This window comes from Anomalospiza imberbis, chromosome 4 (genome assembly GCF_031753505.1).
Source record: "Anomalospiza imberbis isolate Cuckoo-Finch-1a 21T00152 chromosome 4, ASM3175350v1, whole genome shotgun sequence".
Classification (NCBI taxonomy): domain Eukaryota; kingdom Metazoa; phylum Chordata; class Aves; order Passeriformes; family Viduidae; genus Anomalospiza; species Anomalospiza imberbis.
The window spans coordinates 22,223,920-22,238,314 of NC_089684.1; the positions used below are offsets into that span (position 1 = coordinate 22,223,920).

At 38.1% G+C, this 14,395-nt stretch overlaps 1 protein-coding gene and 1 long non-coding RNA gene across 2 annotated transcripts in view; one reads left to right on the plus strand and one right to left on the minus strand.

The window, feature by feature from the left end:
* LOC137472413 (uncharacterized) overlaps positions 1–14,395 on the minus strand; it is a 46,181-nt gene that overhangs the window by 2,718 nt on the left and 29,068 nt on the right. The window lies entirely within an intron of this gene.
* TACR3 (tachykinin receptor 3) overlaps positions 8,981–14,395 on the plus strand; it is a 36,715-nt gene continuing 31,300 nt past the window's right edge. Inside the window, exon 1 of the mRNA XM_068187476.1 lies at positions 8,981–9,812. Within this exon, the coding sequence (XP_068043577.1) occupies positions 9,337–9,812 (476 nt within the window). The 5' untranslated portion in view covers positions 8,981–9,336. The remainder of the gene's footprint in view (positions 9,813–14,395) is intronic.

The window sequence follows — 14,395 nt, forward strand, 5'->3', positions numbered from 1 at the left end:
ATTTGGTTCACTTTCCAATTATCTTCAATGCTTTCTTTCCAATCACCTATTCCAATCTGCTATTCAGTGATTTTTCTTTTATCCTTTAGTCCTTTCTTTGGATTCTCTCTCTCCAGTCTTCTCTCTTTTTGCAGTGAATGTAAATTGGTTTTAGTAGCTGTCATTGTCTACTTCCACAGGTTCAGACTCCTATTGCCCCTTGCTTTTCCTTTTTTTGGTGTTCCACACACTAACTCAGTAAGGAACAAGAACATGAAGGAAAAACACTGCTTTGCAGCAGGGAACATTAATTCATCTTTCTAAGACAGCGGTATTTCATTAGAGCAAGGCTGGAATTTGTATGCCAGCCCAAGATTTCCCTATCTTTATCACCCATAAAAGAAAATGTGTGCTGTACAGCAGGAGAGATGGAGGGCCCTTTCTCCACCAGATACATCTAGAAATAAATCCATTAGATAAAACTTTGAATACATGAAGTCAGACACAAGAAATTCGTTTCTTCAGCCTCCAAATGCTACATCTACACATAATTCCTACCACTACAAATTCTACTCGCTAAAATTAGATTATCTGAACAATTTAGGGAGACAACAAACATTTTATCAACACCCACCATCTGGTTGTAAAAGAGCAAAAGATTTATAAAATAGCTTCAATCCCCAGTGCTTGCTACATGAGAACAAATTATCTTTAGACAATAGCCTGAAGGGAATGTAAGGGATTTAACAGAAATATTTTTTACTCTGTCTGCCTCAGGAAAGGTAAGAAGAGTTACATTTTAATTTTTACAATTCCAGTTCCCTGACCTCCTTTTATAGTCATTTTATCAGCTACTCTATTGTAAACGCATCAGACATCAGACAAGGGTAGTTGCGTGTGTTTTTCTACAGTGAGGCTTAGTTGGTAAGTTTATAATTCCATAGAACTTGTTTTCATTTATCACTTCTTGGAGTCAAACATCTTATTCAACCATAAGACACAAAAATTACCTTTAAAACATCCTTGTCTGTATTTGTTTATGTGAACAGGGGTGTGCACATGTATGAAAAAGTCAGGCTGTGAGCCTCCTCCTTTGCTGTTTACCTAGGCAGGAAAGGCTGTTCATCTTTATTTTAAAAGAAATCCAGTAAAGCTAGAAAGCATTTTTAGCAAGATACTGCTACCTGCTGCCAACCCTAAATGAATGGTATTCTTTAAGGAGAACAATATGTTGCTGCCAGGTTAATACGGTTAATTAAAAATGTCAGAGGATCAAATACCATCACTGTTAACACAATGACACGTTACAGGTGCAGACACACTGTCAAAACCTGCCTTGAATCTGGCATCAGGAAAGCAGTAGCAAGGCTATCGACTGTTTTTTTATCACTTCCACATAAAAGTTGTGGTTTTGTTCTAAAACCAGCAATGAGGATCAGAAGTGGCCTGTTACTTAAAAATTAATAAAAATAATCTTAAATGAACAATATGACAAAAATCTAAGTACCTTCTATGATGTTCAAAAGTTATTAGTCATCAAATCAAAATGCTAATTCTTGGAGCCAAATTAATAAGATACATTCTTTACAAATTATATTTAGTTACTACATTTTGCTTTTATGCCTCTCCCTTCCTCTTTGCTACTGCTTCTTCAAAACTCATCTAGTGATATATGTCATGCACAAAAAAAAATAGCCTAAGTCAGTTCACCTCAGAAAATTAATTGCCTTCCTTTCTGTTGCCTTACAATACCTCTGGAACTTGCTAAATTATTGAGAAAGGTTAGGTCACTTGAACTCTTGTTCTCACTTAAATAATCTCTTTCAACATGAATATAGAAAATCAAATTAATAGGAATTCCTTTGTAAATATATGTCATACAGAAATAAGATAGTGCAGTGGTTTGCAGAAAAGGTGCAAGAGATTGACTTATTGAAGCCACAAATTGAATTTCACTGATATGGAAGTAGTTGCTTTTCCTTTCATTCCAATTCCAAAGGAAGAAGAAAGGTCACACAACAGAGAAACAACCTTAATATTAGGGAGAAGAAAAAAAAAAAAAAAAAAACAACATTTGGCAACAAATAAACTTCCAGTAAAAAATACTAGCTCTTAAGACACAATAATTTCATTAATAGGCTCCATAAAAGTTTACAGAGGTGATTCATATGGGGTTTGTGATAAATAAATGAATTCTTTCACTGAGCACCAACTAACTAGCAGAACTTTTGGCTTAAGAAACTCTAAGTTTAGAAATAGGTGTGTGATAAAATGTTATAAGAATACCATAATCCTTGTGCATCAGTTTTGACAGTAATTTCTTTTCCACTGACAGTCACACAGGAAAATGCACAAGATATGACAAGACATTGTCACCATTTAGGACACAACAGTGGTTTAAAATGTGGGAAAGCCAAGTTCAGATCTCCTTTCCACTTTTATTTCAGATAAAAAAACTGGATTCTAAAAAAGGCAGGGCACAAATCATATTACAAACTGTAGAACAGAACACAAGTGGCAATGCACATTTGAGATAATAGCTAAGAATATTTTCATTTTATCCTTTACTTCCCAAGCAAAATAGATATATTTCAAGACAAAAGTTTACTATTTTGCCAAAGGTTCCCTCCTGTATTTATTATACATTGGCAGATACAGCTTTTCTAAATTATCATATGCCTACTACACAAGCAAGTACAAAATTCCTTTTACACTCATCCTGCTGTAGCACTTAGAATGTAAAATAATTTTTGGTCAACAGTAACACCATGTGTAAATTTGTGTATTTTTTTCCCTTTTTTTTTCTTGTAAAACAAAGAGCAACCAACTATTTCTATGCTGACAGAACACAGTTCCATACAAACATTCCAAGTAGTTTCTAAAGTAGATGAGATGATATTTTATTTTTTAGAAATATTGTCTGGATAGTATTTTAAATCTGTGGATTTCCTGTAATGCTTAATATGAAGATCGATCCATAAAAAACTTTATTTTAGTTAAGGAAAAAAAAATAGAATACTCTTTTGATACCACAATGATGATACCTCCTGTTATTAAAAAAACAAGCCAAAAAGCCTATCTGTTTTATTTTTCAGGTAACAATGAAACACAGATGTGCCACTGATGCTTTATAGATAACATGGGTAAAGCTATCAGAAATTCTTATTTTCTGATTTTACTCAGTACTGAATTACTGCAGTTCCATTCATGCCTTTTCAACTTGCTTGAGAACTGACAACATGCATTTATTATGTAAGAGTATGTATGTAAAATTATTATATGCAATATATCTATATAACTGAGTAAGTAGCTTCAAGAGTCAGAAAAGTCACCAATAAAATCCCCCTTAATTTGGATGTTTGTAAGGAAACAAATTGCTGGGAAGAGCCCTGTAGGGGACAGAGGAAATGCTTTTTTCTGCCAGTAGGTGTCTTTTCAACTGACTTCAGTGGACTTGCAATTTCAGGTGGCTACAGCAGCTACCCATTAATTTCAAGGCTGTAGGTTCTGAACCTACAAGATCCAATCGAACACATTCTGGCTTATGTATAATTCTGTTAATAAATATAACTTTTTTAAAAAGTTGCTAAAGCAATTCAAAAGAAGAGAAGAATATGGGCAAACATGTATTCAGCGCACACATAGAAGTCAGTTCATCTCACCTATGACATTAGACAGGCACTTGAGAAGTTGTAGAAAGAAGAAAAGGAAGAGGTGCCAGGATTTACAATTGCAAATAAATTGTCTCCCACTAGAGAAAATAGAGAATGTACAGCAGCTAGGGAAAAAAAAAAGTATCAGCGAAGGTTCCCCACTAATTTGTGTCAAGGACTGTCACAAAGAATGTAAAGAGGAAAACAATAATAGCAGGAAAGAAGACTAATCACAATAACCTAAGAAAATGTTTATTACACCATGGTCCATTTCACTTTGCCTTTACCTCCTCTCCAGATAAACTGCTGTCAGAAGAACATACTTGAATCAACCCACTTCGTTTCTTCCCAAAAAACTGATAGTATCTCACTTTGTATAATGTATTTTCCTCTCAAAGCCCTAGCTGACCAGGAAAGCAAATTAATAAGAATTACTATTCACAGAATGACTGTGCCTTACAAATTACATTTTGGCACAGGCACCTCACCGTGCCAGCAATTTAGCACCTTCAGTCATGTCCTATGTACAGCAGCTAAAGAACAGAGAGATAAGCTATCCTGATGACAACGGAAAACATATATATTTAGCCTTTCAGGAGGATCAGAAGATCAAACTCTCAATGGTTGAAGAAATCTTTCATTGAGGAAGAAAAAAGTTTTCTCATACAAAATAATTTCTGAGTGTTATCTGAAATTCAAAATAGTCTTCATTTCTATTTACTGTTTGTTTCTCATAACTCATCTCTAGACATACTAAGTTTTACTGCATTCTAAAAATATTTCAGCAAAGTTGCATCTCAGCATCATATTCCAGAAGAAAACTTGTCTCTAATCAGTTCTTTGGCTCTGATTTTCCTCACCCTTTAACCCTCTCTAGCCATGATGAAGAGCCGCACACTATATTTCCAGCTTTAGTCTTTCCCCTTTGCTGCAACATCCTTACTTGCATGCTTGTGAAGCTGCTAAATATCCTACTGAGTCACTTGCAGTTGGTGACAGGAATAAGATTTTGCATTCATAAGCAATTATCAGAAACCAAGTTCAAACTTCGTTCAAGTTTTCCAGATGTGTTTTGAGCTACACAAATAAAAGCAAACTGTTCAAAATCTAGGTGGTTTGGCACTGTCATGACAGCAGCACAATGCAAACACACAGCCATGATAAATAGGACAGTGCTGAGCATCCTTAAATTGCATAAATTCTGCTGCCCTAGCTAAACCTTTTCATGACTGACTGATGAACAGGAGCTATCAAGGCTGAAGAATAAAAAAAAGCTCCTGCTGAAGGATCATTTCTTCCAGCAGGGCACTGGAGGAAGGAGGCAGGGAAATAGGTTATTAGGCTAAGCCGAATCAAGCAAGCAAATCCAAAACCAAAAGCAAACTTCACAGTGCCTCTGTTCTATATACAAAAGAAAGGACAGAGGACAGGCCTTGTAAAACATCTTCATGATGCCATTATCACTTACGTTAAATAGAGATACTGTGCAGGCTATTTTACCACAAATCCCTACTTGTGAAATAATGGTGATATTCTCTGTGTCTCATTCTCAGAGCACACAGAAAAATTTAGTGGAAGAACAATTTCCAACAAAAACTTCAAGTACATCAGAAGACCTATAGATACTTAAATCATAATCTCATAAATAGCTAAGGAAAGAATATCTTCTAAATCTACCTTCTAGTCAAGATGCTAAATCGGGAGCTTAGCTTCTGCTTGGCTAAGTAGGAGCCAGCTAAGCTGGAACTGTGAAAAAATAGATTCAAACTATATAACACAAAGGAAGAAGTAGAGATAATCACCGCTACTTTTCTCTTCACTCTTTGGATATTTCTTTTAGATTTCCTAGTGTTTCTGAGAAGCTGGGAATGGGGAGCTGCTAATAGTGACACGTTTAACCACAGTTTCAAAGTACAACATGCTTTTTACACAAGCACAAAGCAGCAGTCTGTGGAAAAGCAAAGGAGCAAATGACCATCAGGAAATAGCAGATAGCAGATGGCCAGAAGAAAGTCACTCTAAAATTGAGAAGCCTTACAGACTGGAAAGTTAAACATTCCCACTGCAAATATGCATAAACTGGAATGGCCAAAAGTTAACATAAGAAATCACATACCTTTAACAGTTCTAGAAGAAAACACCAGCACAGTTACCCTCCGTTGTCTATGAGAGACTGAGAAAAAACACAGATCCTTGTCGTCTTTTGTACTACTCCTTTGCATAAGGTGCATCCCAGTCAGGCAGATTATGCTACTCAGAAATTATTAATGCAAATGTTTTCACCAAAGTTGCTGTGGAACGTTTTTGAGAAACTCAATGCTGATGGCCTCCAGCTGACTAAACGTCAATCAGGACATGCATAACCAATACAAATTTATATGGAGAAGCACGGCTAGAATCACTATATATGTGAATTTCCTCTATAGACAAGATCTAATTAATGACTGGCTGCCTAATATCTTTTTATATTTACTTAAGTAAAATGTTAGCAAGGCAGATCAGCCTAATTTTTGCTGTAGCCCTTTGGATGTAGGAGAATCTGATTTTGCTCTAATTGATTGTACCAAACTACTTCTCAGTAGTTTCAGTAAGAATGAAAGCCAGAACACAGAAAAATTATTCTAGCAAATTTTTAGTCATCTCCAAAAAGAGTCATAAATATTCCCCATGGGAGACTGATCCAGCTGCCCAACATTTGTCCTGTGCTGTTCAGTTTTCCACTTCTCAAAACAAAAGAACTCCAGATATTCAGCCACCTTTTCTGCCAGTTTCAGATACATGCTGCAGGCTGATAACATCCATCTTACTGAGCAAATGACTAATTAAAAAAATCTAGGTTGTCCTTTTATGCTAATGGTACCCCACAGTTTTTCTTCTCATTTATGGGGGAAAAGGGATGGGGAAGAGCATGGTGTATAAAAATTTCTGTACAGGGAGGGCTTATTTCCTCAGCGTACCTCTGAAGAGGAAGAGAGGATCAATGACACTTTGATTTCTACACTGCAAAGCTGACACTCCTGTGTTGGTGGCCTAGCTGACATTTCACAAACACAGGCGACAAAGAGCTTCCTGATTTGTGTTGAAAGTCTCAAGGACTCAGTTTACCTATACTTCTGCTAGAACAAGGAGATGTTGCCATGTACTGTCTTGTCACACTGTGATTAGGAATGCACTGACAACAAATTTCCTTTGGGGCACCATAGATGACTAAGGCAAGACATGGGAATGGTTTCTCCTGTACACCTGGAGTGCAATGGCAAGCAGTTTTTGACAGCAAAGCTAGAACAATCTTCATCCCAGAACCAGAAATTAGACTTCTGCTTTCCAAGTCAAAATCCAGTCCCTAGTTTGCAGCACTACTGGATATTGCACATTTTTCATGGAAACCTGAGACAATTTACACACATGACCAGAATGGGATTCCATGAACTATAGCAAGTGGTTCAAACACAGATCCTTTATCTTCCCATACCACAGTTCTCTACAGGACTCTGCTCCTGTATGTTTACACTCTACAGCACACTTGTCAGTACTATGTGCTAGAAATACGGTGCCTGCGTCTCTGCTGAAACGAAGGAAAGGGAATTATAGAGCTGAGGTTGGGAGAGATGGATGGAAGCAACAGAAGCATGTGGGACGCTTGTGGAACAGGTGTACAAATGTGAAAAACACATCAGCTTAGTAAAAGGATAAAGTCTGCATTTCCCAGTTTGGGCATAAAGGTGGAATGGTATAGGGCACAGGGCTGGGTTTGTAGTCTTGGGCTTGCAGCAATGTGAAAATCTTGAGTGAAGCTGCTGGAATTAAGAGCTGAGTGTCCAAATCTCAGCTATAACTAGTCAGTCCATTGTTCCTCACTCTTTGGAACCACCATTTAAATTTCTTCAACTCTCAAATTTACAGAAGTTGTCTACTATGCCTTTCTTCAGGCTTGCCTCCAGGGAGAGAAAGAAGAGGCAGCTAGAAGATTCAGAATTCAAAATGGAACTGTGGGATTAACTGCAGTGACTTTGCTGTTACAAGCACCTCCTGTGCATGGGTGGGTTCTAGACATGCTGTAGCACTAGGTGATTTACAGCAGAGCTCTGTGGCTTTCTGCAAAGCTTCGAAGCCTGATGTCGGCAGCTGCTCAGGTTGGGCTAAGTTGGTGAAAGCTCACAGAGAAACAGCCAAAATTACATTCAATCAAATTAAAACCGCAGTGAAGACCTGACAATTAAAGTGCAGGAACCGCTTCTACTGGGTAAATACATCAGGGAGGAAATGGTACATAGGAGTATTTGATTTTTGTTTGAAGCTTTTCTTTTAAAAATATTAAATATGTCATTGCTGACAGGGACATTGAATAGCTCCCGCTGCTGTGCTACAATTGAAACCTCTGCTGATGACAAGTAGTAGCTCTAAATTGTTGAAACACGAAAGATTGGCACTAAAACACATTTTCTTCTCTTCTCACATTTTCTTTCTCATAGACTGCAGCCTATTGAATAACAAAGGTTTGTTAGTTGAAGTCTCTTGCAATCAATCCTTGCATAAAACATGCATTCCTAATGCCAGCTCTTGTTAACATATTAACAAGAAAACTGATTTTGGATCTGAAAACATTGGGTGCTGAATTTCCTCATTTACCCTTTTATACCATTACAGAAATCACTGCATATTAAAATATTGGTTGCTCAAAATAATAATAGTACTAAGCAGGAAATAAATGTAAATCAGGAAAAAGAACTAATTTTTTTTTTTTCCAAAGACACAAAGAAAACAAACCCCTAATATTTTACCCATAATTAGGGACACCTATGTTTAGGGCTACATACTGTTTCAGTAAAAATCAGTAACTGATGAACATGCAAATAGCTTATAAATAATTCTTGATATCAATTACATATTACAGAATGAAAAGTGAAATTAAAGAGCAGCAGAATGTATTTGTTTGTCCGAAAGAGTCACTATTCTAAATCTGTAAGTAACAGAATGGTTTCAAGGAAAGTGTGTGCTAAACAAAAAGAGAGCAGCAAAAGAGCAGCTCTGAATTGATCTGGAATAAATTCATCTGGAATAAGATGGAATAATAAAAAAGACAGCTTCAGTCCTGGAAATTTCAACTAAGCCAGCTGATTAGCCCTGCAAACACAGGGCAAAAAGACTATTTAAAAAAGGATGCACAAAAATGAAACTTAAAGAAAGACAATACAAAACAAATCTCTCAACATAAATGAGATGAGAATTCATTTTCCCTGCAATGCTTTCCACAGCTCCTGAAAGTGCCTGCTGCTGGCAACAAATGACATACAAGGGGAGGGAGGGCAGAGGGAAAGAGCTGTTAGCTTACCAGCCGATGGAGCTTATTGCTCCACTCCCTTTGTGACGCTGGGAACTCACAAGCCTATAAAATGTGCCTTGGCTCCCAGTCCTCTTCTCCTTAAGTAAAATCAAAAGCAAGAGGCTGTACAGAGGAGAAACAGGATGCTGTTCTACTCCGAGGTAGCTCTCTTGACGTGTCTGTTAGAGCATTTCTAACAGTTTGAACAGCATAGCCAGAGATTATTTGTGACAGAGCTCTCCTTTCCAGTACCTGCTGTACTGCCTTACTTCCCCTTTTCTTCCTTCCCTCTTCTTATCTGTTGGTGGGGGTTTTGGAGGGTTGGGAGAGGGAGGCAGGAGAGGTACATCATTCCTGGAAGAGAGGGGAGAAACACCCAAGATGACTTTGGTCCCCACAGCCAAGTGGAACATGAGCATAAGCAGCAGGTGGAATGTGAGCCTTGCTGAAGCAGGCAATCCCTGGGGACAGGCTCTGGAAGCACCAGCTGAAAATGCTTCTGCCCCTGTAGCATCCTCAGCAAGCAACTTCTCCAATCAGTTCGTGCAACCTTCTTGGCGCATTGCCCTGTGGTCTCTGGCGTACGGTGGTGTGGTGGCAGTGGCCGTTTTTGGAAATCTTATTGTCATCTGGATTATCCTGGCTCACAAGCGCATGAGGACGGTGACAAATTACTTCCTGGTGAATCTGGCCTTCTCTGATGCCTCCATGGCTGCTTTCAATACTCTCATCAACTTCATCTATGCGCTGCACAGCGAGTGGTACTTTGGAGAGGCTTACTGCCGCTTCCACAACTTCTTCCCAATCACAGCTGTCTTCGCCAGCATCTACTCCATGACAGCCATCGCTGTGGACAGGTGAGAAAAGAGAAAAGTTTAGAGGTGAGAGATTGAGATCAGATTCTCTGCCAAAATAAAAATGCAGACATCATAGTGATGAGAGGATGAATAGTTCATTCATTGTGCTCCTCTACACCTCTTTAGGATCTCTCCCTAACACATTTTTTCTCCTGATCTTTGTTTTTTTCCTTCAGTCTTCCATTGTTTTTATTCTTCTGCTTTCTTTTATAACAAACATTTCCTCTCCATTTGACTTCAGCTGCTTTCTGTGCTCCATCTTTCAATACTTATTCTGTAACAGCAACTCAGAGTTTTGCTTCCCACTGTGAAAACAGTCTGTCTCTCAGCCAGTCATCTAATATATACTGATAAGGAGTTGCAGAGATTGTGTGTAAAGGGAGAGGATTTCAAATTTCCCTCTTTGTATTTCTGCAGATGGCAGAGGCATTTGCTTTCTCTTCAGAAATCACTTCAGATCCTGTTTTTAATAGCTTTTCTCACAATCAGCTCTGAGATGCTTTGCTCCTGCTGATTTTAACTAATGAGACTATTTACATTGCCATCTGTGCATATCTAGAGGTCTGGCAAGAACATAGTTTCAAAGTGCTACGTTTTTTTCTGATTTCTTGAAGCAAAATAAAGCTTTGTGACTGTCAAAGAAAAAAAGTCAGGGAGAAACTTTACCTTTGTACTCCTGACAACAATGGAATAAGACAGCTGTAGTGTCCATACAGCAAAGGGGAGATGCAGTTGCTGTGTTTCCTACACACGTGCACTGATGGACTCTTTCTCAGAGAGTGCTCTGCATCTCCCCTGAAAGATGTTTCTTTCTTTATTACTGTTTTCACATTTGCTGTGCTGGAGAGATAACTTACTGATTTTTAATTTTTTAAGAAAAATTGATTTGTATTTCAGGTCATTTATTCCTCTTAGCAATGCACTGAGATTACTCACTAAACTCCTTCCTACATGTTCAAATCACATTATACATATTTTCTTAATTGACTTATCAGAACTGCAGTATTTCCAAGTGATGGTATTTAACATTTTATAAGGTTCAATCCACTTTCTGAAATGCTATTTCTCATTTCCAGGTACAAAGATTTGGAAACATTGTTGTGCCTTTTGTACTTGTGGACAATTTCATAATAATACTTTTCTGTTTGCCCTACTAATTGCAAATTTTTGGTGGCATTCTCAGCTAGATGCATTCCTGTTCTGTAAAGCTAGAAATAAAAGAGCAAATGAGATTCTTGACTACTCTTGTACTTTTCTGCTCTGAGGATGGGAGAACACATGAGGAAATCAGTACACTTTCCTCCTGCCAGTGATGTATCTTCTCAAATGTTAATCCCCATTAAAAATTGAGAAGATAGTGTAACACCAGTGCTACTACCTTTGAGCAGGCAAAGATTTCTTTCATTGTCTTTTTGAGTTTCGCTTAAGATTCTCATCTACCTTGAGGTTCTCAGAAACATAAAAGGGCTTTAGTATTTAAAAGAGCTGCATATTTAATAGTTACTGCAGCAGCTCATCAAGTCATTAGCTGAGCAGTTACTTGGATGCTCTGAGTAATGTTTTATTTCATTTTTCCTGACTAAATTATCCACAGAGATGTAGTACATACTACTTTGGCAGTTCCTAAATTTATGTTAGGAAACTGGGAACAAAAGTGAATTCTGTTCCTTATGAATCCAAACTGCATTTCCAGAGTAAGGGAAAATAGCTCTGCTCCACACTGACTGAAGTGCAATGGACAGATACATTTTTTGGAAATGTTTTCCTTGGTTTAGCAATGCAAAATGCTGGTGCTCAGAGGTGAGTCGATAGCTAGTGTTATTCACTCTGATATAGTTCTTATTTGAAAATCCCCTGAAGAAATCACTATTTGCACCCCATCAAATCCTCCAAGTTCACCTGCCTCCAAAGGCAAATAAAAATCTTCCCAACGAACAATGGCATAGCTGTGTTTAGGTGAGCTCTCTGTAGTACCACGCAGCATCAGGTAAAACAAACAGGACAGTAGTCTATCCCTCCTTGTCTTTTCTCACTGTTATTCCTTTTCCTTTTATACCAAATCACACCTGATGCATTCAGTGCCTTTAAACATTCCCTGGCTACCTCTGCAAAACAAATCTGCCAAGTTGAGAATACCTAAGGGTCAAAATAGATCCCAAGGAATGTCCTTGGATGTACAGACTGCCCTATTCCAGGGCAAAGATCTGCTGGGTGGATGTATTTTAAAACTTTGCTTCCCATTTGCTTTTCATAAAAGTTCAGCCATTTTAACCCAGTGAACTCATCCTTACACATTCTTTTAATTAAAAAAATTAAAACAACAAAACCTACAAATCAGGATAAAGCTGCTAAGGGAACTGAAATTATGGGATCAGATGATTTTACTTTAGAAATTGTTGCCATCCCAAAATACTAAAGTTAATGAATAGTAACTGACTAAAAAGTATGTTGTGATATGCTCCACTGGTTGCTTTAGAGCATCCACATGTTCATAGAGTATAAATGTGTGACTGTGAACCTGGACAGCAATGAGTGGAGGTCATGGGCAGTACATGTTTCCTTTTACATCTGATTCTGTAGGACATTCTAAGCTATGTAAATAGTGAGATTACTGGACTGACACAAAGTTTTGTGAACTAGGCACGTCCTGCAGTGGGGGTAAGCTGCATCTGGAGCTGAGGATTAAAGTATCCAAGACTGAATATCCTGGTCCTTGAACACAGACTCAAATTCATGTGGGTGTATTCACACTTCTGCCCATCCTTTCCTAGTGGCTTTCCCCCCCCTGCTTTCTCCTTTTCCAACAGCCTGTTTGCAGCCTACTGCAGAGATGGCAGAGGTAGCTCAAAAACCAAGTTGTTTCAGGCACCAGAAGCAGCAGAGACTTTACACTGTGCTGCTTCATGGGCATTCATTCCTGCATTCTTCTGTAGCTCACACTGCACAGTTCCACTGTTTCCAGTGCAACAGTTCCTTCAGCTATGTTATGGGGATAAGCTGGAAAATAGTCCAAGATAAACTGAATAGGAGATAATTCTGGAGCCAATATGCCCTTGTCACTGACCAGTGCATGATCCTAAAGGGTCCATCTATGATCCTAAACTCCATCTGCAATCATGGCAATACAGTGTGTAACTGCAGTACAGTTCTTGGACATACTAATGACAGTAAATTACTCAGAATTTAGGCCACCTGGCCACTAAAGATCTGCTGTCCTTTTCTACAAGATCTTAGCATGCAAAAAAGGTGGTTCAGGTATGCCAGCGATTACTTTTGAGTCCCGAGATTGCTTTGCTATACAACCAGTTTTGTGTGTAGGCCTAAAAATTCTCTGCAGATGCTTGATTACAGTGGAAGTTTAAGAATGTAGCAATATAGCACAAAATAACATGCCTTCAGTAGAGCATTTAGTACTATGCATTTCCCCCTATTTTTAGCACATTTACTGTATTACTTTCTCAGTTTCTTTTCCCTCTGCTATTCCATAATGATTTTCACATGTCAATGAATTTAACTCTTTGTAAAAGCAACGCCTCTGGACTTAAAAGTATTCTAATAGCTATGGTGAGTAGTTGCTGATCCTATTCATATCTTGCCATTTATTTTCTTTCTCGTATGCCTGCAAAGTTTTTGGTCCTTGAAGGCAAAAAACATTTGTTTCATTTTATGTGACTTTGTATTTAATATTAAATTCTACTTCTCCTCTTGCAAAGTCTTCTTCTCTTTTTAGGAACCTTAGTATTACCTAGTTACTAGCATGCATACATATGTCTGTATTCAATACCTGTCATTCCAGTTTCCCACCTTTTCCCACTTTTAATATGTCTACAGAAGCACACATATACTGTGTGCACACATATGTCAGTTTTCTTTTTTTCTGTGACATTATTCAGTCACTGATGGCTATCAATAATCCCTCTATACACTCAGACTCCAGCAAAAGTAGTGATACAAGCTTGTAACAGAAGATGGACATGAGACATAAATGCAGGATTCACCTTATAAAATAAAAGCCAAACTCATCACATATACACACTCACATCCTCAAAAATATCACTTAGGCTCTTCAGTCTCTCCAGGTGTATTCTGTAAGAGCAATTATTATTGTCACAAAATAGTGCCACAAGCCCTATAAGTTACTGAAATTCTGAAGTAGGCAGTTGGCACACTGAAAAATGTCTTATCTTTCCAGAAGAATACATTCTGGTATCAGTCTCTGCCTGATTTCCCATTCCTGGGACAAATTGCTCAAGGCCTTCATGCACCATAAGCATTTTAAACTGATATTCCTTCCAAATAATCTATTATCTGACTGCTATTATGTATCTGTTACTTGCCTTGTGAGCTCTAAAATAATAAAGTACAGGGAAATACGTATGTGTAAAAATGATCTCAAACATTTCTGGCAGGTTAAGACATGGAGTGCACAGGGCAAGACCCTGTGTTGTGGTCATATGGCAGTAGTATCAGCAGGAGATGCACATCAAGAGGATCTGTTGGCATTTGCATCCTTGAACATGAGCTTGGCACCAAGTGTTTTGTGTTTGGCTCACTGGTGAATGGAAGAGGCTGAAGCAGTGGCA